This window comes from Dendrobates tinctorius, unplaced genomic scaffold, assembly GCF_039654945.1.
Source record: "Dendrobates tinctorius isolate UK_male_01 unplaced genomic scaffold, ASM3965494v1 ptg000103l, whole genome shotgun sequence".
NCBI lineage: Eukaryota > Metazoa > Chordata > Amphibia > Anura > Dendrobatidae > Dendrobates > Dendrobates tinctorius.
The window spans coordinates 8,086,552-8,109,052 of NW_027361771.1; the positions used below are offsets into that span (position 1 = coordinate 8,086,552).

At 43.5% G+C, this 22,501-nt stretch overlaps 1 protein-coding gene across 1 annotated transcript in view; it reads left to right on the plus strand.

The window, feature by feature from the left end:
- ATP5PD (ATP synthase peripheral stalk subunit d) overlaps window positions 1-22,501 on the plus strand; it is a 40,083-nt gene that overhangs the window by 11,865 nt on the left and 5,717 nt on the right. The window contains exons 3-4 of the mRNA XM_073588035.1: window positions 11,929-12,025; window positions 12,108-12,179. Coding sequence (XP_073444136.1) covers window positions 11,929-12,025; window positions 12,108-12,179 — 169 coding nt within the window. The remainder of the gene's footprint in view (window positions 1-11,928; window positions 12,026-12,107; window positions 12,180-22,501) is intronic.

Sequence of the window (22,501 nt, forward strand, 5' to 3'; positions counted from 1 at the left end):
GGCGTCTACCCGACCGCCACGACCTTCTGTCTCAAGGTCCGTTCTTCCACCAGAATTCAGGGGCCCTCAATTTGACGGCATGGCCCTTGAAACCTGGATTCTAACCCAGGCAGGTTTTTCACCGGCAGTCATTGCAACTATGATCAGGGCAAGGAAGCCTGCCTCTGCCAAGCTCTATTATTGTACCTGGAGAGCCTTCTTTTCTTGGTGCGAATCTCATGGACAAGTCCCACTCCCTTATTACCTCCCGAAGGTACTAGGTTTTCTTCAATCGGGCCTAGATGCCAAGCTATCCTTAAGTTCGCTTAAGAGTCAGGTGTCGGCGCTTTCAGTCCTTTTTCAAAAGCGCATTGCTATTAAACCGCAAGTAAGGACTTTCATCCAGGGAGTTTCCCGATTGGTTCCTCCCTACAAACGTCCGATGGATACGTGGGACCTCAATCTGGTCCTGACAGCATTGCAAGCTCCACCCTTCGAACCTCTTAGAGAAGTTCCACTCTCCATTCTGTCTCAGAAAGTGGTTTTTCTAGTGGCTATCACCTCGTTACGCAGAGTGTCGGAATTGTCAGCACTTTCCTGCAGACGACCTTTCCTAGCCTTTCACCAGGACAAGGTGGTTCTCCGCACGGTACCATCCTTCCTTCCGAAGGTTGTGTCCAACTTTCACCTTAACGAAGAGATTTCACTGCCTTCCCTTTGCCCGGTTCCGGTACATAGAGTGGAGAAGGCTCTGCATACGCTTGACCTAGTCAGGGCATTGCGGATTTACGTGTCCAAGACTGCACCTTTCCGGAAATCCGATTCCCTCTTCATTCTTACGGAAGGTAGTCGCAAGGGGTTGCCGGCTTCCAAGGCTACCCTTGCCAGGTGGATCAAGTCCACCATACATGAGGCCTACCGACTTAACAGTTCCCCTCTTCCGGCCGGTATCACGGCACACTCTACACGGGCAGTAGGGGCCTCCTGGGCCATTCGGCATCAGGCTTCGGCACAACAAGTGTGCAAGGCGGCCACTTGGACTAGCCTACACACGTTTACGAAACACTACAGTGTTCATACCCAGTCCTCAGCGGATGCGAGCCTGGGTAGACTGGTTCTGCAGGCGGCAGTACCCCAAGTCTAGGGGACTGTCAGCACAATATTCGTCCACTGCTTCCCACCCAGGGACTGCTTTGGGACGTCCCAAGGTTCTGTGTCCCCCAATTAGGCGACAGAGTAAAGGAGATTTTTGTGTACTCACCGTAAAATCTCTTTCTCTTAGCCTTTAATTGGGGGACACAGCTCCCACCCTGTTGCCCTTACGGGCCGTTGTTTCCTGTTGAGTTCTCATATTGTTCTTGAGCTCGTACATAGTAGCCTTCTTACAGGCATGGTTATGTTATTTGGTTACGTTCCTCCTTATGCTTTGGCACAAAACTGGAGAAGGCTGACGCCGTCCAGGGGTGTATACTGCAGAGGAGGAGCCAAAGTTAATCTTTTTTCAGATTATGCATAGTGTCGCCTCCTAGTGGACAGCAGCATAACACCCAAGGTTCTGTGTCCCCCAATTAAAGGCTAAGAGAAAGAGATTTTACGGTGAGTACACAAAAATCTCCTTTTTTGTAAAACATTTTAACAGACGTACATGAAAAAGTGCATGTTAATGAGCCCAATAAGACCAAATAAGTGGCACCAACAGATGGCCGGTAGGAAAATGTAAACCAAAAACCCTCTTAAGAATGTGGATTATAATCCCAAGTATATATAAACATATAGTGCTAAAAGGAATTATCAATCGTGAGTTAATTAAAATGCACAATATACACTGACAGTGATAGCGGCGTCCCTAGAGCAGACTAATATATATGCTAAAGTACTAACAGAGTTAGCTGCTAATCACAAAGAATCACATCAAATAAACATAAATAGTAAACAGACCTACCAGAGCTCATGTGATGGTGCCACCTCCCCAACGCACGTTTCGGCAGCGTGCCTTTGTATGTATATTAGTGTTCTCTAGCACTATATGTTTATATATACTAGGGATTATAATCCACATTCTTAAGAGAATTTTTGGGTTACATTTTCTTATCGGCCATCTGGGGGCACTTATTTGGTCTTATCGGGCTCATTAACATGCACTTTTGGCACTTTTTCATGTATGTCTGTTAAAATGTTTTTAAAACAGTTGTGAATTGTTAATATGTACAAGATCAGAACCAATAACTGCACGAGAGTCCAGAACCACCAACAGTACACAAATACATCATTAGAACCCCTATCCGTACAGAAACACCGCATCACAGCCCTCATCAGTACAAAAATACATCAGTAGAACCACTAGCTGTATGGAAAGTAATTATCAGAACCACCAGCTCTACAAAAATACATCTGTATAACCCCCCCCCCCCCTTCAGTACAGAAACACAGTATCCAAAGTCTCATCAGTACAGGAATATATAACAAGAACCACCATGAGTACAGGAATACATCACTAGGACCACCATTTGTATATGAATTCAGCACCATCAGTACATGGTACATAAATTGAAATGTCAGGTCAGACCCATGTACATTTGTATTGCATGAACCTACAACTTACAGTACACCTTAATGATGGTAAGGAGATATTGGAACTTGTTGCTATCAGTCATCATGGGACTGCTGATCACACAGGAACCACAGAACTGATTAGTTAGTCAGTATCACAAATAAACATTTTACATCCAGGTACCTTATAGATGACTTTGTCTCTGATTGGAATCGTTCTTTCTTTTCTCATCTTCTTTGGACTCCATTATGACTTTTTAGTCACAACTCTTCTCTGCAGACTTCCATTTCATCCGGTCTTGTACAGCACATTCCTACACTATACCCTTAAAAATAGCAGTGTCATTATAATGCTCCTGAATAAAAATCTGTCCTACACTGTGCCCCTGAATGCGTAATTGCTCCTCATTGTGTTCCTTGCACAAAATACGACCCACACTCTGTCTCTCTTATGGTACATGCCCTTCACACTGCCCTCTGCCTTCCATACTGGGCTCTATCTTCACACTGTCTTTTCACACTGTGCCCCCCTAAACTGCCCATTCTCTATGCTGTTCTCTCTCATCACACTCATCATACTGCTCCCTCCATGCTGAGTCCTTTCACAGTCCGCCCATGCTGCCCCCTTTCCATACTGCTCCCCCTCCACAATACCAAGTCTCTATTATGTGCCCTCTCACATTTGTTATCCCATACTGTCTCTTTGCACTATTTCCCTTAATAGTCTCCTGACATATTCCCCCCTGTTCCCCGAATTGTTTCCACACTCATCCCTCCCTCGCTTCCCACACTGTCCGCACCCATCTCCCCTTATTCCTCATACTGTTTGCATACATTCCCTCCTCGCTTTCCATACTGTGTCCTTATCCATCCAATCTCCTCGCTCCCCATATTGTCCTCAGATTTCTCTCCCCTTTGCCCCCCATACTGTTTCTGCACCCTTCACCTTCTTACTCCCTATACTGATCCCTCAAATTCCCCCCCATACTGTTTGCACCCACCCTCTCTCCCCATACTGTGTACTAAAAATATCCCCCCCCCACCCCAATTCCAATGAATCTTTGGTGTCTTCATCTCCATTGGACCACTTGCCACATCAAAATTCTGCCACCTATATGGCGCCAAGGAGTGCCATCAGCGGTGTGATCACATGACCTAACACAAAAGTGCTGGAGACCAGAGCTTTATTTGTGCTGACTGAATGACAACTTGACAGCCAACTGGGGGGGGGTGTGCTGCAAAATGCAGCCGCCGGGGTAACCTCTCGGATAGCCGGTTCAGGCAGACCAATGTTGCCCCTTTGCGGGCTGTGCCTGGGGCCTGTAATTATACCTCTGATGTAGTATTGTGATATTTTTGAAATATTTGGACATTATCGGGGGCATCATGTTTATTTGAGGTTAAAAATAATTTATGCGGGTTTATTTTTATTTTTTTTTTTCTTCCTCTTGCTAATATAGTGCCATTAATTCCACAGCACTTCACAGACATCACCATCACTGTCTCCTTTAGGGCTCATAAACTGGATTCCCTATCATTATGTCTTTGGAGCACCGGTACCAAATCCACTTGCACACGGGGAGAGCATACAAAGTCATTGCAGATGTTGTCCTTGGGTTTCATTAAGCATTTCAGACAGTAGCTTTTACTTGCTCTCCGACTTTCCGTAGTTGGCCGCAGAATGAGTTAAGTGACTCCATTAGTGAGCTCTTCCTGACAGGAGGGTTTATAATCCTTATATGTTTCCCCTAACTCCTACGCTGAGTTACAACCACTTCAGCTCAATTTCAAAAGATATGTTTAGTCTAAAATCCATGCATTTAAGAAAAAAATAACCCCAGAATGTGACCATATCCTTTAAGCTGAAATCAAATGTTTCTTTCCTAACTTGTAAATAACCACAAATATAGATTGGGACATCCTGAACTTTATTTCACACATCTGTGACCATAGAAAGGACACAGTAGTGAGTTTTAGGCACGTTAGGGGTTGTATTATTTGAGATGGAAACAGAGCCCGGAGAGTCAGTGAGACATTTATTTCACCGCTACAGTCATGATGGCGAAGATAGATGATACTTTATATAATGACAATTGTAGAAAAAAGCAACTGTAGTGATGTTTGACTTCTTGACAGCATCTAAATGCATGTCGTACATGTATGGTGTGGGCTCAGGAGCTGAGCCCGCTCTATAAAGAAAACCGCTGCATTATACAGTTGGCACTAGAAAGTAACTATTATGATCACAACAGTATACTCCCCTCACCTTCCTTTTGCTGTAATTCAAATGGCAAAATCTAACAAATATGTAAAAAAAAAAAAAATCTAATATTCCATATAGTCTATGCCACAACATACAAAAATTGCCAGAATTTTTTTTCCTATCAGCACCCACTCCTCACCTTTCTTGAAAAAAAAAAAAAAAATGCAATATAAAGAGGTCATAAGGACCCCAAAATGGTATCGCTATAATCTGCAAATTGCCAAGAAATTTATGGGGAGATAAAAAAAAAAAAAGCTATGGCTCTTAAAAGTCAAGAAGGCTCATGAAATGTCATGCTGTCCTCTATGGCGCTGAGGTTGCTGCTGCCATTTACCATCGCTTGCCTGCCCGCTTCATTCTGCTGTGCAGGATCATCTTGCATGTTGAGCAGTGTTTCCCAACTCCAGTCCTCAAGAGCCACCAACGGTTCATGTTTTCAGGATTTCCTTAGTATGGCCCAAGTGATAATTGCGGTACCTGCACAGGCAATAATTCCATCACCTGGGCAATGCTAATGAAATCCTGAAAACATGACCTGTTGGTGGCTCTTGAGGACTGGAGTTGGGGAACACTGATGTAGAGAAATGCAGCTCTACAGCATTTTGCATGAGGGAAGCAGACGCACATTGTTGGTAGTACTTATTCGCAGGTAGCCTCTTTCCTCTATACTTTTTTTTCTTTACGTTCCACTCCTGGTTTTGGCTTACAAATACTGGTGCAAAACACTGAAAAGGCACAAACGTAGAGGTTGCATTACTCCACCTAAATTAAACAGATGCACCAGTACCCCACTTCCCCTAATGTCACCCCTTAACCTCTTCATGACCCAGCCTATTTTGACCTTAATGACCTGGCCATTTTTTGCAATTCTGACCAGTGTCCCTTTATGAGGTAATAACTCAGGGACACTTCAACGGATCCTAGCGATTCTGAGATTTGTTTTTTCGTGACATATTGGGCTTCATGTTAGTGGTAAATTTAGGTCGATAATTTTTGCGTTTATTTGTGAAAAAATCAGAAATTTGGTAAAAATTTAGAAAATTTCGCAATTTTCACATTTTGAATTTTTATTCTGTTAAACCAGAGAGTTAAGTGACACAAAGTGGTTACTAAATAACATTTCCCACATGTCTACTTTACATCAGCACAATTTTGGAATTTTGGATTTTTTTTGTTAGGAAGTTATAAGGGTTAAAAGTTGACCAGCGATTTCTCATTTTTACAACAAAATTTACAAAACCATTTTTTTTAGGGACCACCTCACATTTGAAGTCACTTTGAGGGTTCTATATGGCAGAAAATACCCAAAAGTGACACCATTCTAAAAACTGCACCCCTCAAGCTACTCAAAACTACATTCTAGAAGATTATTAACCCTTCAGGTGTTTTGCAGGAACTAAAGCAACGTGGAAAGAAAAAAATGGACATTTTAATTTTTACAACAAAAATTTTCTTTTAGCATCAATTTTTTTCATTTTCACATGGGCAACAGGATAAAATGGATCATAAAATTTGTTGGGTAATTTCTCCTGAGTATACCGATACCTCATATGTGGTCATAAACCACTGTTTGGGCGCACGGCAGGGCTCAGAAGGGAAGGAGCGCCATTTGACTTTTGAATGGAAAACATGCTGGAATATTTAGCGGACACCATGTCGCGTTTGGAGAGCCCCTGTGTGCCTAAACATTGGAGCTCCCCCACAAGTGACCCCATTTTGGAAACTAGACCCCCCCAAGGAACTTATCTACATGCATAGTGATCACTTTGAACCCCCAGGTGCTCCACAAATTGATCGGTAAAAAAAAAAAAGTACCTTTTTTCCCACAAAAATTTTCTTTTAGCCTCAGTTTTTTCATTTTCACATGGGCAACAGGATAAAATGGATCCTAAAATTTGTTGGGCAATTTCTCCTGAATACATCGATACCTCATATGTCATCATAAACCACTGTTTGGGCGCACGACAGGGTCCGTAAGTGAAGGAGCGCTATTTGACTTTTTGAATGGTAAATTAGCTCCAATCGTTTTCGGACACCATGTCGCGTTTGGAGAGCCCCTGTGTGCCTAAACAGTGAAACCCCCCACAAGTGACCTCATTTTGGAAACTAGACCCCTTATGGATGTTACCTAGATGTGTTGTGAGCACTTTGAACCTCCTGGTGCTTCACAGAAGTTTATAACGCAGAGCAGTGAAAATAAAAAATCAATTTTTTTCCTCAAAAATGATTTTTTTAGCACACTATTTTTTATTTTCGCAAGGGTAACAGGAGAAATTGGACCACAAGTTGTTGTGCAATGTGTTCTGAGTACACCGATACCCCATATGTGGGGGGAACCACTGTTTGAGTGCACGGCAGGGCTCTGAAGGGAAGGAGCGCCATTTGACTTTTTGAAATTATTACCTCTAATCGTTAGCGGACACCATGTCGTGTTTGGAGAGCCTGTGTGCCTAAACATTGGAGCTCCCCCACAAATAACCCCATTTTGGAAACTAGACCCCCTAAAGAACTTTTCTAGATGCATAGTGAGCACTTTGAACCCCCAAGTGCTTCACAAAAGTTTATAACGCAGTGTCGTGAAAATAAATATTTTTTTTTAACTCAAAAAAATTATTTTTTAGTGCACAATTTTTTATTTTCACAAGGGTACCAGGAGAAACTGGACCCCAAAAGTTGTTGTCCAGTTTGTCCTGAGTACATTGGCACCCCATATGTGGGTGGGGGCCACTGTTTGGGCACACGTCGGGGCTCGGAAGGGAAGTAGTGGCATTATGAAATGCTGACTTTGATGGAATGGTCTGGGGGCGTCATGTTACATTTGCAGAGCCCCTGGTGTGCCTAAACTGTGGAAACCCCCCACAAGTGACCCCATTTTGGAAATTAGACCCCCCAAGGAACTTATCTAGATGTGTGGTGAGCACTTTGAACCCCCAAGTGCTTCACAAAAGTTTATAACGCAGTGTCGTGAAAATAAATATTTTTTTTTAACTCAAAAAATTATTTTTTAGTGTACAATTTTTTATTTTCACAAGGGTACCAGGAGAAATTGGACCCCAAAAGTTGTTGTCCAGTTTGTCCTGAGTACGCTGATACCCCATATGTGGGGAGGAACCATTGTTTGGGCGCACGTAAGGACTGAGAATGGAAGTAGTGACATTTTGAAATGCAGACTTTGATGGAAAGGTCTGCGGTCGTCGTTACGTTTGCAGAGTCCCTGATGTGCCTAAACAGTAGAAACCCCCACAAGTGACCCCATTTTGGAAACTAGACCTTCCAAGGAACTTGTCTAGATGTCTGGTGAGCACTTGGAACCCCCAAGTGCTTCAGACGTTTATAACGCAGAGACGTGAAAATAAAAAAATAATTTCTTTTCCAAAAAAATATTTAGCCCCCAATTTTTTATTTTCCCAAGGGTAACAGGAGAAATTAGACCACCAAAGTTGTTGTTCAATTTTTCCTGAGTACGCTGATACCCCATATGTTGGGGTAAACCACTGTTTGGGCACACGTCGGGGCTTGGAAAAGAGGGAGCACCATTTGACTTTTTGACCGCAAAATTGGCTGGTATCAATGGTTGCACCATGTCGTGTTTAGAGACCCCCTGATTTGCCTAAACAGTGGAAACCCCTCAATTCTAACTCCAACCCTAACCCCAACACACCCCATCCCTATCCGTAACCCTAGTTCCAACCCTAACCCTAGTTCCAACCCTAACCCTAGTTCCAACCCTAACCCTAATATAAAAATAAAAATAATTTCTTTATTTTATTAGTTGATCCTGCCTATGGGGGTGATAAACGGAGGGTTTATTTACTTTTCATTCTATTTTGATCACTGTGAGAGTTTATCACAGTGATCAAACTAGAATGAAGGGAAATTGCAGCCGGCGGGCGGACTGCGCATGCGGAAGGTGGGGGGAGCACAGAGAAGGGGGAGGGGAGCCGACGATGACGGCGGCGGCACATTGCCGCCGTCAGTCAGTGTCGGGGGCCGATCGGCCCCGTGAGCCGGTGTGGGGGGGGGGGGGGGGTCGGATCACGGTCTCCAGCCATGTCCGATGCTACTGCAGCATCGGCCATGGCTGGATTGTAATATTTCATCAATTTTCATTGATGAAATATTACTATCGCTCTGATTGGCTGTTTCACTTTTAACAGCCAATCAGAGCGATCATAACCACTTGGGGGCGAAGCCACGCCCCCTGTGGTGAAGAACAAAGCCCCCTGTATCTGCGGGTCGGGTGACCTTTCAGTGACCTAGGTCACCCGACCCGCAGGGGGGCTTTAAAGTCATGAGGTTACATAGGCGTCATGGGTCATTCTGGCACGACTTTTCATGACGCCTACGTGGCGTCAAAGGTCGTGAAGGGGTTAAAGGGAACCGGTCAGCAGGATTGTGCACAGTAACCTACAGACAGTGTCAGGTCTGTGCCGTTATGCTGATTGTAATGTTACCTGGGTGATGAAATCCGTCTTGTGGTTGTTGTGTAATCTTTATTTTCAGTTAATGATATGCTCGTGCTTCGGGGGCGGCCTGTGGGGGGAGGGGGTTCTTCATGTGGTGCTCTGCTTATCTATTCATGTGTATGGCCCACAGCACTCTCAGCTTTCTGCCTATGCACGATGTACACAAAAAGCTGCAAATCAGTGGTAGGGACAGGGTTATACAGAGCTCTTGAATATGGAGGACTACATGGCAGCAGGTTTGCTAGTTCTCTAGTGATAAAATCAGTTTTATCAGCAGGAGGTTATCAAAACTACACTAAGCAGCCCAGTGAGTGACATATTGCTGGCATCAGGGTCTCTGTGTTTACATTATGCTTTTCTCAGATTAGGTGACAGATTCCTTTTAATGATGCTTGCCATATGACTTAGGATAGCAATGTAAACCAGAAACTGCATTTGCAGACAGGTGCTATGGGATGTCTATGCCTCATCAGTGCCAAGTAGGAAATCTAAGTTGGCTGGTTGAGAACCATCTGGGTAAATTTTCTTCTGGTGGAGAGCGTCAAAGTCATGTACGGAGAGTTATAGGCCATGCAATGCTCCCCTAGGAGGCTATTTGTATATTTTCATTTGCAGGGGAGTATTGCATGGCTTATAAGTCTCCTTACGCCAGCTTGGTGCTCTCCACCAGGAGAAACTTTACCCCCCTTAGACTTACTGTTAAATGCACAATTATGTATGCATATACTTGTCTCTCATGCACCATCTTCTATTATGTCATCATTAGATGTTTATGTAAGAAAAGCACAGACACTCCAATTTCTTTGCAGTTAATACATATATGATAATGCCCAGTATCAGAGAACGAGACAAGGCGGTGACCATGGTCCAAAAACGCCTTGTGCATGGATTACCACTCCATATGCTAATCTTAAAAAGGAGAAAACGGAGTAACGGATACAAAATATATGCAAAAGTATAAATTTTATTAGTACTCACATCAAGTGCTGACAAGTATACAAGTTGACTAAAATAGGGGGGGATAAGCCCCAATGATACAACAATCAGGACAGACAAGGACAGGGTAAATAAAATGATACCAGTGCTCGAAATCTACATGGAACAACGTTCAGTCAGCCCATGGGCATTGCACATAACAGACATATGTCTAATGGTAAAAGATAGTCAAATATGGCATACTCAATTAAATGTGTATTGTACATAGTTGTACATGTCTAGAGCGCCAAAAAAAAAAAAAGACCATCCAGAGGGGTCAATGTGCAAGTCCAATGGCGCTTTATCAAGGGAGTGTTGACTGAGGTGAACCACCATGTTTTTATGCAGAAAGACCTCCCACTTGAAAGCGGTCACATGGGGCAGGTCTACCAACCAAAGGCAGCGGACAGAGCAGGCGTCTAGGGTAACGATGCTATCTAGTTTTTATATGAGTGCGGTTTTGTCCCGCCATTTTTTTTTTTTTTTTTGTGACCATACTATTGATCACTTCCTGGTTTGAGTGAGCTGCACTGCGCATGCTCTGTCCGCCTGTGGCGGGCGCGAAACGTACGTCGGGTGTCGTTGCATGGGCCTTCACCTCCTCTTCTCCCCGGTAAGCAGCCTGCCTTTACTTGTTTCCACACTTCGGTCATTTGGACCGCTGGGCGGGTCGTCTCCCGGGTTCTCTCTGGCACAATTGCGCAGTTTTGATATGCTGATACATATGTTATTTACTATTTAAGAATCCTTCCACATGTCATTGATTCATTTATGTTCAGTGTCCATTGGACTTGCACATTGACCCCTCTGGATGGTTTTTTTTTTTTTTTTTTTTTGCGCTCTAGACATGTACAACTATGTACAATACACATTTAATTGAGTATGCCATATTTGACTATCTTTTACCATTAGACATATGTCTGTTATGTGCAATGCCCATGGGCTGACTGAACGTTGTTCCATGTAGATTTCGAGCACTGGTATCATTTTATTTACCCTGTCCTTGTCTGTCCTGATTGTTGTATCATTGGGGCTTATCCCCCCTATTTTAGTCAACTTGTATACTTGTCAGCACTTGATGTGAGTACTAATAAAATTTATACTTTTGCATATATTTTGTATCCGTTACTCCGTTTTCTCCTTTTTAAGATTCTTTGCAGTTAAGTAGATTCTCCTACATTTTCACCAAACAGAATATAAGCCAGATACTTTGGATTGAACATAGTTCATACTGTCAGTGTATATGGTGGACATGTGGAATAGCGGAGAGGTGTAGGCAGTGTCAAGCTGATCCTGCTACATTTTGGGGCGTGCCTCCTTTTCAAGCATGTGTTCTGCCAGTCCAAAGCTGTTAAGAGGGAAATATTGGGATAATCATAAAAATGCACAATCACATTTCTGCACACTTTGCATTGGTACAAATAAATCCTCTTTCAATAACTGGAAATGATACATTTTAGTATAAATCTTAGATGAAATATTAACCACAAGCTTGCTTATGATTTCTTTTTTTTTTTTTTTATATTATTTCTCTGCTTACTGGGTTCTGACACCTCCCATGGCACCTATTAAACTTCTAGGGGTGCAACTATGTTACTTAGTAGATTTTAGTGTGTCATAAACTTGCCATTAACTCTGCAATCTCTATCCAGTACCTAGTATTGGCTTAACTCTTCTTCTAATTTATTTTTACAGGTTGACTTCTCTTCCAGAGAAACCTCCTACCATTGATTGGGCATTCTACCGCACTGCAATAGCCAAAGCCGGCTTAGTCAATGAGTTTGAGACTAAGGTAATATGGACGCGCCACCCTGGAGTACAATCGTTATAGGATTTAGGATGTTTGGTTTAATAAAATGTTCATGTTCTTCTAGTTCAATGCTACTACTATTCCAGAGCCAAAGGACACCCAGACAGAGAAGATTAATGCACAAGAGCAGGAATCTGTAAGTAATCCTCATTATACACCTCTGCTGTAACTCTGGCCATGTCAATGCTACAGAATACATTTGTATGTGCCCAGGCGTTTTCCGGGTGATAAAAATTCTGTTAAAAATGATACGGATCTACCGCACACCCTGTTCAAATGACTAACCAGCCCCCATTTGTCTCTCCTCCCTGGTTCCTTCTACACGTAGAAATACCAATGAGATGCATCTTGACTGCAGCCAGTGATTGGCGTGGTGGCCCTTGCCCTTTTACAGGATGTGTCCAGGATGGGACCTAGACACAGACTAGCGCCATAAGAGGAGCTGTAAGGGATCACTACTGGGGAATATGGATTCTTTGACTTTTTTTTTTTTTTTTTTTTTTTTACCCCTCTGATCTTTTTAAAGGCCATGTGCACATAGGCAGCGGATAATCCATCCAAAAGTGAACGGGTTACTAACTGAATGGCTGAATGCCCACATAACACTATTAACCACCACTTGCATTTTTGTTATTCTGTGCATTCATCTTTCATCCTGTGTTTTTTAGATTCAATGTACAGTATACATTATATTTCGCAACATAATGTACATTTTATATATACAGTATAAAGCACTAAATACTAGATCCACAGAAGCAGGAATCTACCACACAAGACCCAAGGTGCGCAGACTATGCAAAGACAGCTCAGAAACAGTCCAACACATAGTGGCAGGATACAAAATGCAAGCAGGAACAGCGTATACCAAACGCCACAACCAAATAGTAGGAATATCTGCGCAGCATATGGGCTGAGACCCCAGAGAAAGTGGTGGAGAATGAAAGGGCAAAAATCCTGTGGGACTTCAAGATCCAGACAGATAAGCAGATGTTGTCTAACCAACCAGATATTGTGATAGTGGACAAGGATCAGAAGACAGCAATGATAATAGATGTGGCAGTGCCAAGCAACATCAGAAAGAAGGAATATAAGAACCTGGAGACGATGTGGAAGGTGAAGGCAACAGTGATTCCAGTGGTGATAGGAGCAGTGTCCCCAAAGTTGGAAGAATGGCTACAACAGATCCCAGGAGCAACATCTGAGCTCTCTGTCCAGAAAAGCGCAATACTAGGAACAACTAAGATCCTGCGCAGAACCCTCAAATTCCCAGGCCTCTGGTAGAGTGGTAGAGGACCCGAGAATGAGGAAGGAGAGAATAAAAAAAAAAAAACACCCCATTGGGGGGTGAGAAGGAATAAACTGCTGACAACATGTCTTTGAATTTCCAAGCGCTTTTGTATTTATTTTCAGAAAAATAACAAAATGCAGTGCTTGCAGACCTCAAATAATGCTAAGAAAACAAGTTCATAATCATTTAGAAACAACAATACTAATGTTTTAACTCAGGAAGAGTTCAGAAATCAATATTTTGTGGCATAATCATGATTTTTAATCACAACTTTCATGCGTCTTGGCATGCTTTCCACCAGTCTTTCACACTGGTTTTGGGTGACCTTATGCCACTCCTGGTACAAAAATTTAAGTAGTTCATTTTTTTGATGGCTTGTGACTATCCATCTTAGCTTGATTACATTTCTGAGGTTTTCATGGGGTTCAGGTCTGGAGATTGGGCTGGCCATAACAGGGATTTGATGTGGTGGTCCTTCATCCACACGTTGATTGACCTAGCTGTGTGGCATGGCGCATTGTCCTGCTGGAAAAAAGTCGTCAGAGTTGGGGAACATTGCCTGAGCTGAAGAAATCAGATGTTGGGCAAAGCTGAAAATTAGACTTATCAGAGAAGATTACCTTACTCCAATCCTTAAGGCCCTTTTACATTTAGCGATGCACCAGCGATCCAACCAGCGATCCGACCCGGTCAGGATCGCTGGTGCATCGCTAAATGATCGCTAGTGAGCTTTCATACAGAAAGATCTCACAGCGATGCAGCAGCGACGCAGCGCACGATACTTACCATTCACACACAGCGATCCTGCGTCCTGCTGGACGTCACAGCAGGAAGTCTCAGCAGGAAGCGCCCGACGAGAAATGGAGCCGGACATTCTCGCGCGATCAGCGATGGACAGCGGGGGAGCCGGTCGCTGGTAAGTATCACACATAGCGATATCGCTAGCAATATCGCTATAACGTCACAAAACCAGTGACGTTTTAGCGATATTGCTAGCGATATCGCTTAGTGTATTGTCTGTCTGCTGTCTCTAGCATCATGTCCTCCCTCTATCTGAAACTAAATCTCTCTAAAACTGAACTTCTTGTGTTTCTCCCCTCTACTAACCTCACTCTACCTAACATCGAAATAACCCTGGAGGGTTCAACCATAACTCCCAAGCAGCATGCCCGCTGTCTTGGGGTCATATTCGACACTGAACTTTCCTTTACTCCGTACATCCGATCACTCAGTCGCTCTTGTCACCTGCATCTTAAAAACATCTCCAGAATCCGACCTTTTCTCACCTTTGAAACTGCTAAGACTCTTACTGTCGCTCTTATTCATTCTCGTCTGGACTACTGCAACTCTCTTCTGATCGGTCTCCCTCTTGCCAAACTTTCTCCTCTCCAATCCATCTTGAATGCGGCAGCCAGGGTCATATTTCTGTCCAGCCGCTTCACCGATGCCTCCATCTTGTGCCAGTCATTACACTGGCTACCTATTCGCTACAGGGTCCAGTATAAACTCATCTCTCTCACCCACAAAGCTCTCCACTGTTCTGCACCGCCTTATATCTCCTCTCTCATCTCTGTCTATCGCCCTACACGTGCCCTCCGTTCTACAAATGACCTAAGACTAACATCCCCCGTAATCCGAACCTCGCACCTCCGTCTCCAAGACTTCTCTCGTGCTGCTCCAGCTCTCTGGAATGCACTTCCCCAGACGATCAGACTGATACCTAGCCCTGACCTATTCAAGCGCGCTTTGAAAACCCATCTCTTCAAAGAAGCCTATCACATCAACTACTCAGCAAGCTAACTTTGCCCTGTTCCCTCCTTCCAAATATTATTCTGAATCTGCACCCTACTATTCATCTGTCTCCACACCCTTCATGCACATGATAACTGCACTTGATACTTGTCTATTGCGCTTAAACACACGGGCTGATGACCGGATCATGCAGCTTTATATGAAAATCCCTATTATAATTGCCAGACCTGAATTAACAAGCATTTCTCACCTACTGTGTCCCCCCATTTCCTTGTAGATTGTAAGCTTGCGAGCAGGGACCTCACTCCTAATGTCATTGTTTGAATTGTCTTAACTTGTATTGAATTTATTGTCTGTACATGTCCCCGCTTAATTGTAAAGTGCTGCGGAATATGTTGGCGCTATATAAATAAAAATTATTATTATTATTATTATAGTGTAAAACCCCCTTTAAGGTCTTTGGCAAGCTTCAGCCTCGCTCTCCTTTGTTTCTCATTAATGAAAGGTTTTTTTTTTCTAGCTTGACATGACTTGAGCCCTACCTCTAGGAGCCTTTTACGAACTGTTCTTGCCGTGCACTTCACCCCAGCTGCAATTTGACATTCCTTTTGTAGATCACTTGATGTCATCCTGCGGTTGCTAAGTGATATTCGAATAAGATGGTGGTCTTCCTGGTCAGTGGAGAGTCATTTTCGCCCTCTGCCGGTCTGTAGCTTTGTTGTCCCCAATGTCTGCTGCTTGACTTTGTTGTAATGGTCTGCAGTCTTAGAAATTTTAAGAATGAAGGCAACATGACACTTACTGTATCCTCTGCTAGTAAAGCGAGAATTGAGCCCTTCATTTCCTCACTCAAGACTTTTTTTCTTTTCAACTCCTTTGGCATGGTTATTTATTTTTTTTCATTCCTATTACAGCAGGGTTTTTTATACTTTCCTTCGTTAAATAAGATTTGGTTCAGGTGATCACATAATCAGAAGCACATTAAGTAGAATGAGGTGTACTCTGGTTGGAATTCAACGGACACTGGAATGGAATGGCTGTCAGACATGTAGAGAAGCTGATTTTTATAAAACTCGGCAGTGGTCTCTTAATTTTTGCTATATATATATATATATATATATATATATATATATATATATATATATATATATTGTATATGACTTGCCAAATTAATTTAAAATCTAGTCCAGACATTGCCAAGGTTCAAAAAAATATTATTTGAAATAATTTCTCCTTTAAACTTTGCTTTCGTCAAAGAATGCTCCCTTTGCAGCAGTTACAGCATTGCAGACCTTTGGCATTCTAGCAGCTAATTTGCTGAGGTAATCTGGAGAAATTTCACCCCATGCTTCCAGAAGCCCATCCCACAAGTTGATTTGGCTTGATGGGCACTTGATTGCTTCTTCCCTACATAGTTCTTGCATAAGGTGGAGGTGTGCTTTGGGTCATTGTCCTGTTGTAGGATGAAATTGGCTCCAATCAAGCGCTGTCCACAGGGTTTGGCATGGTGTTGCAAAAGGGAGTGATAGCCTTCCTTATTCAAAATCCCTTTTACCTTGTACAAATCTCCCACTTTACCAGCACCAAAGCAATCCCAGACCATCATATTACCTCCACGATGCTTGACAGCATCCTTTCAGTTGTTCTGCGTCCCACAAATGTTCTTCTGTGTGATTCAAACTTGGATTCGTTTGTCCATAACACTTTTTTTTTTTTTTAACTATTTTTATTACTTTTAACAACAAGGAAAAGGTACGAACATTTACAATATATTTATGACATTAAGCCAAAATCCCACCTTTTCCTCCCCCCCCTTCCTACAATCGGCATCCTTTGAAAGGATTCCTTAAATTGGTGCGTTTCCACTGATGCTTTGTAGCAGGTACCATCTGGTGCTCTCAAATTACTTCCTAAGTCTGTTCCTAGATTTTGTATCCAAGGATGGAACAAAAAACGACCATCTGGTGAAGAATTTCTCTGTTAATTTTTCTTTGTTGGTCAAGGTTTCCAACCAGTCCATTTTAAACAGAAAATTAATTTTTGTCAATATTAACGATTTTGATGGAACATTTGAGTGTAACCATTGATGTAATATACTTTTCCTTACTGCTGGGGCACAAATCACTAACATGGCTTTGGTGTGCTTTGGCAATACTCTTTGGGTCTCCTCTAGGATATTAAAAATAGCCCATTGTGGGGTAAGAGGGAACTCAAAACCACTCAATTGTTGCAACTCAGAGTGGATATTACACCATAACTTTTGAATTTTTGGACAACCCCACATATGATGGAATATATCAGTATTATGTAGACCACATTTTACACATTGATATGAATTTGTGGGAGACATTCTAGATTGGACGTACGGGGTAATATAAGCCCTATGTAGCAATAATATGGCCATATCTGTATAACTATTATATGGAATAACTTTCCTTTGTGTCTCAGTAGCTTCTAATATATCTTCCATCTCGCCGGACCCGAGGTTTTGGCCTCCCAAGACCATTCCTTCCGCAGAGTGGAATATATGGTACTAGTTGACACCAAGTGAGCCCTGCCCTTTCTGAGAAGGATATCCAATTTATCGCTTAAACCCTCACTCCGCTTGCTAACTATAAACCTAAGAACCAGACTGCGTGCTTGTAGGAATAAGAACGGCCGTCCTTCAAATATGGGATAACGGGATACTGCCTCTTCAAAAGTTATCATAGAGAAACTATGGTCTAAGGGTGGTTTCACATTAGCGCTTTTTAAGCGCACGCACGGCCGGGGGTAGCTCCGCCCCCGAGCCGGCTCTCTGCCCGGCGTGCCCGCCCCTTGCTTGTAGCGCCGCCTCCTAGCGCACAGCGGCGCCTGCGATCGGCGCACCCTATCTTTAGCATAGGGTGCGCAGATCGTGCGCAGGCCGTGCGCTAGTTGCGCTTTGACCTGCGCTGCGCACTTTTGACTGTGCGCCGTGCGCGCCAAAATCCGAAAAGTTTGATTTTGGCGCGCACGGCGCACCGTCAAAAGTGCGCAGCGCAGGTCAAAGCGCAACTAGCGCACGGCCTGCGCACCCTATGCTAAAGAGAGGGTGCGCCGATCGCAGGCGCCGCTGTGCGCTAGGAGGCGGCGCTACAAGCAAGGGGCGGGCACGCCGGGCAGAGAGCCGGCTCGGGAGCGGAGCTACCCCCGGCCGTGCGTGCGCTTAAAAAGCGCTAATGTGAAACCACCCTAATAGATCCACCCCAAAAACGCATTTTTGTTGCGCCATAGTTTTATAAATTTTTGGCGGTTTACCTTTCAAAAACAATGGGTTACCCAGAAATGGCTGGAAAGGTGACAGTCTACCATTCAAATTACACCATTTCCTCCCTCTTCTCCAAGACAGAATAGTTTGCCACAATATTGGATGATCTCTAATTTCATCAGGGAGTTCCTCGCTAGTCAGATGTAATAAGGCCATTAATGAAATATGTGGGTAAATCTGCCCTTCTAGGTGAGTATTGGCGAAGTGGGATGTCCCCCGCATCCAATCTATTACATATCGTAAATTGGCCGCTATGTTATATCGGGGAAGTTAATGCCTCCCTCAGGTCTTGGGAGTTGTAATTTACATAACCCAATACGTGAACGACCTCCCACTCCCCATATAAACTGTCGAAATGTCCTATTCAAAAGGTTAATGTCCGATTTTGATAACAGAAGTGGTAAGGTTTGAAATATAATAATTTAGGAAAAATTATCATTTTAATTAAGTGACGTATCCCAGTAAAAGACAAAATGAAATGTTTCCAGGAGTTGAGGAGGCTAGTAACCTTATTTAATAATGGGTCTATAATTAAGGCAATACAATTTATGTGGATCTGCTGGGAGTCAAATGCCCAGATATCCAATAGACTCACTCCTCCATTGAAAGGGGAACCAGCTCTCATCTATTTTGCCCGCCCTGAATATCGCTAATGCTTCTGACTTATTATAATTTTAAAGCCAGTAAGATGTCCAAATTCAACTGCTGATATTATGGTTGGGATAGCTTGTGTTGGGTTGGCAATAAATAGTAAAATATCATCTGCAAAAGCCAATAATTTTGTTTCCGTGCTCCCTGTAGGAATCCCATGGAAATCCGGCATAGTTTGAAGAGTTCTCAACAAGGGATCTAATGCCAAGTTAAACAGTAATGGGGACAGTGGGCATCCCTGCCTCGTACCCCTCTGAATGGCAAAGGGCTCCGATAACATGTTATTTATAAAAATCCTAGATGTGGGGTCCCTATATAATTTAATAGCATTGCAGAACCATGACCCAAACCCTCTGACCTCTAACAGCTTATATAAATAATTCCAGGAAACTCAATCAAAGGCCTTATCTGCGTCAAGACCCACCACTATGCTTCTCCTGCCTTTATTGACTCTACAACTAGATATAGTGCCTATCGCTGTTCTTAGGTTATCGATTTTTCCATGTACAAACCCCGTCTGATGTGGTGAAATTAACTCAGGAATAATTTGCTGAACCCTGGTTGCCAATATTTATGTCAAGAGTTTAAAATCTGCATTGAGCAGTGAGATTGGGCGGTATCCCTCCACTTGCAGTGGATCATTCCCAGGCTTAGGAAGCATAATGATACAAGCCTCATTAAATCTGTCTGGAATATAACCTTTTTCCATAATTCCATTAAATAACTCAACTAGATGTGGACCTACCCATGGGCCTAAGATTTTCTAATATTCTCCACTAAACCCATCTGGACCCGGTGCCTTAGAAATCTTAAGAGTAGAGATGGCTGACAGGATCTCGGTAATGGTAATAGGTGAATTAAGCAAGTTTCTCTGGTTCTCCGTAGTACCAGGAGCCACCCCATCCCCGAAGAAACCCGATGCCTCCGAAATCTTCTCTCCCCCATCTGCATATGAAGACCCAAAAAATTGTCTGAATTCCTCTATTATTTGTTCATTATCCGTTATGGCTATGCAATTTTGGTTACGAATCCTGGTAATCCTAGTTGCTTGTCTGAAAGGTTTAGTGAGAGAGGCCAGTAACCTCCCCGGCCTTTTTCCCCATTTAAAATATTTGTGTTTTTGATAGTCTAGACTATACAGCGCTCTCTCGTGCTCAATGTTTTCGGCTGCCTCTATTAATTTCTGTTTATTTGTGGGGGTATTAGAACGTTTAAAACTTTTATATGCCTGGGTCAATTCTTCCTGAGCCGCCAACGTGTCCTCTAATAATTTTTTACGTTTATTCCCAACATAAGAGATTACTTATCCCCTTAAAACTGCCTTAAGGGGGTTTTACACATAGCGATATCGCTATAACGTCACCGATTTTGTGACATTATAGCGATATCGCTATGTGTGATACTTACCTCCGACCGGCTCCCCCGCTGTCCGTCGCTGATCACGCGAGAATGTCCGGCTCCATTTCTCGTAGTCAGCTTCCTGCTGTGACGATGAGCGACGCGTGGAGGCGGGCGGGAGGACGTCTTCATCGCTGTGTGTGAAAGGTGAGTATCGTGCGCTGCGTCGCTGCTGCATCGCTGCTGCATCGCTGTGAGATCTTTCTGTGTGAAAGCTCACTAGCGATCATTTAGCGATGCACCAGCGATCCTGACCGGGTCGCATCGCTGGTGCATCGCTAAATGTAAAAGGGCCTTTAGAGGCAGCCCAAAATAAATGAGGGTCAGTACAATGCTCCCTATTGTCCTCTTTGTATGTATTCCACGACACCTGCAAATAGGCCTTAAAATCATCAGACGAATATAAATAAGATGGGAACCTCCATCTCCTCTCCTTTACATGCCGGAATTACCAATCTAGATTTGAAAACCACTGGGGCGTGGTCAGATATCTGAATATCCAAGATATCTGTTGACAGAACAAGGGCCACCATAGATAATCCCAATAACCAATAGTCTAATCTTGCATGAGTGTTATAAACATGAGTAGTGCGAGAAATCCTTATCAGTGGGATGCTGCCACCTCCATACATCTGTCAGCCCCAAGTGGTCCATCAGCCTCTGGATCAGACCTTCATGTATTGTAGCTCCATGACTGTGTGATCCTGATCTATCCATAGATACACTCACTGGCCACTTTATTAGGTACACCATGCTAGTAACGGGTTGGACCCCCTTTTGCCTTCAGAACTGCCTCAATTCTTCGTGGCAGAGATTCAACAAGGTGCTGGAAGCATTCCTCAGAGATTTTGGACCATATTGACATGATGGCATCACACAGTTGGCGCAGATTTGTCGGCTGCACATCCCTGATGCGAATCTCCCGTTCCACCACATCCCAAAGATGCTCTATTGGATTGAGATCTGGTGACTGAGGAGGCCATTTGAGTACAGTGAACTCATTGTCATGTTCAAGAAACCAATCTGAGATGATTCGAGCTTTATGACATGGCGCATTATCCTGCTGAAAGTAGCCATCAGATGTTGGGTACATTGTGGTCATAAAGGGATGGACATGGTCAGCAACAATACTCAGGTAGGCTGTGGCGTTGCAACGATGCTCAATTGGTACCAAGGGGCCCAAAGAGTGCCAAGAAAAAATTCCCCACACCATGACACCACCACCACCAGCCTGAACCATTGATACAAGGCAGGATGGATCCATGCTTTCATGTTGTTTACGCCAAATTCTGACCCTACCATCCGAATGTCGCAGCAGAAATCGAGACTCATCAGACCAGGCAACGTTTTTCCAATCTTCTACTGTCCAATTTCGATGAGCTTGTGCAAATTGTAGCCTCAGTTTCCTGTTCTTAGCTGAGAGGAGTGGTACCCAGTGTGGTCTTCTGCTGCTGTAGCCCATCTGCCTCAAAGTTCGACGCACTGTGCATTCAGAGATGCTCTTCTGCCTACCTTGGTTGTAACGGGTGGCAATTTGAGTCACTGTTGCCTTTCTATCAGCTCGAACCAGTATGCCCATTCTCCTCTGACCTCTGGCATCAACAAGGCATTTCCGGCCACAGAACTGCCGCTCACTGGATTTTTTTTCTTTTTCGGACCATTCTCTGTAAACCCTAGAGATGGTTGTGCGTGAAAATCCCAGTAGATCAGCAGTTTCTGAAATACTCAGACCAGCCCTTCTGGCACCAACAATCATGCCACGTTCAAAGGCACTCAAATCACCTTTCTTCCCCATACTGATGCTCGGTTTGAACTGCAGGAGATTGTCTTGACCATGTCTACATGCCTAAATGCACTGAGTTGCCGCCATGTGATTGGCTGATTAGAAATTAAGTCTTAACACACAGTTGGACAGGTGTACCTAATAAAGTGGCCAGTGAGTGTATATCATGTGCCTCATTAAAATCCCCCCCAATTATCAGATTGGTTGTGTTCCAACCCGCCAATTTAGAGAGCAACTGGGTTTGGAACTGCGAGTCTGGACCATTAGGTGCGTAAATATTTACCAAATTATAGCAAA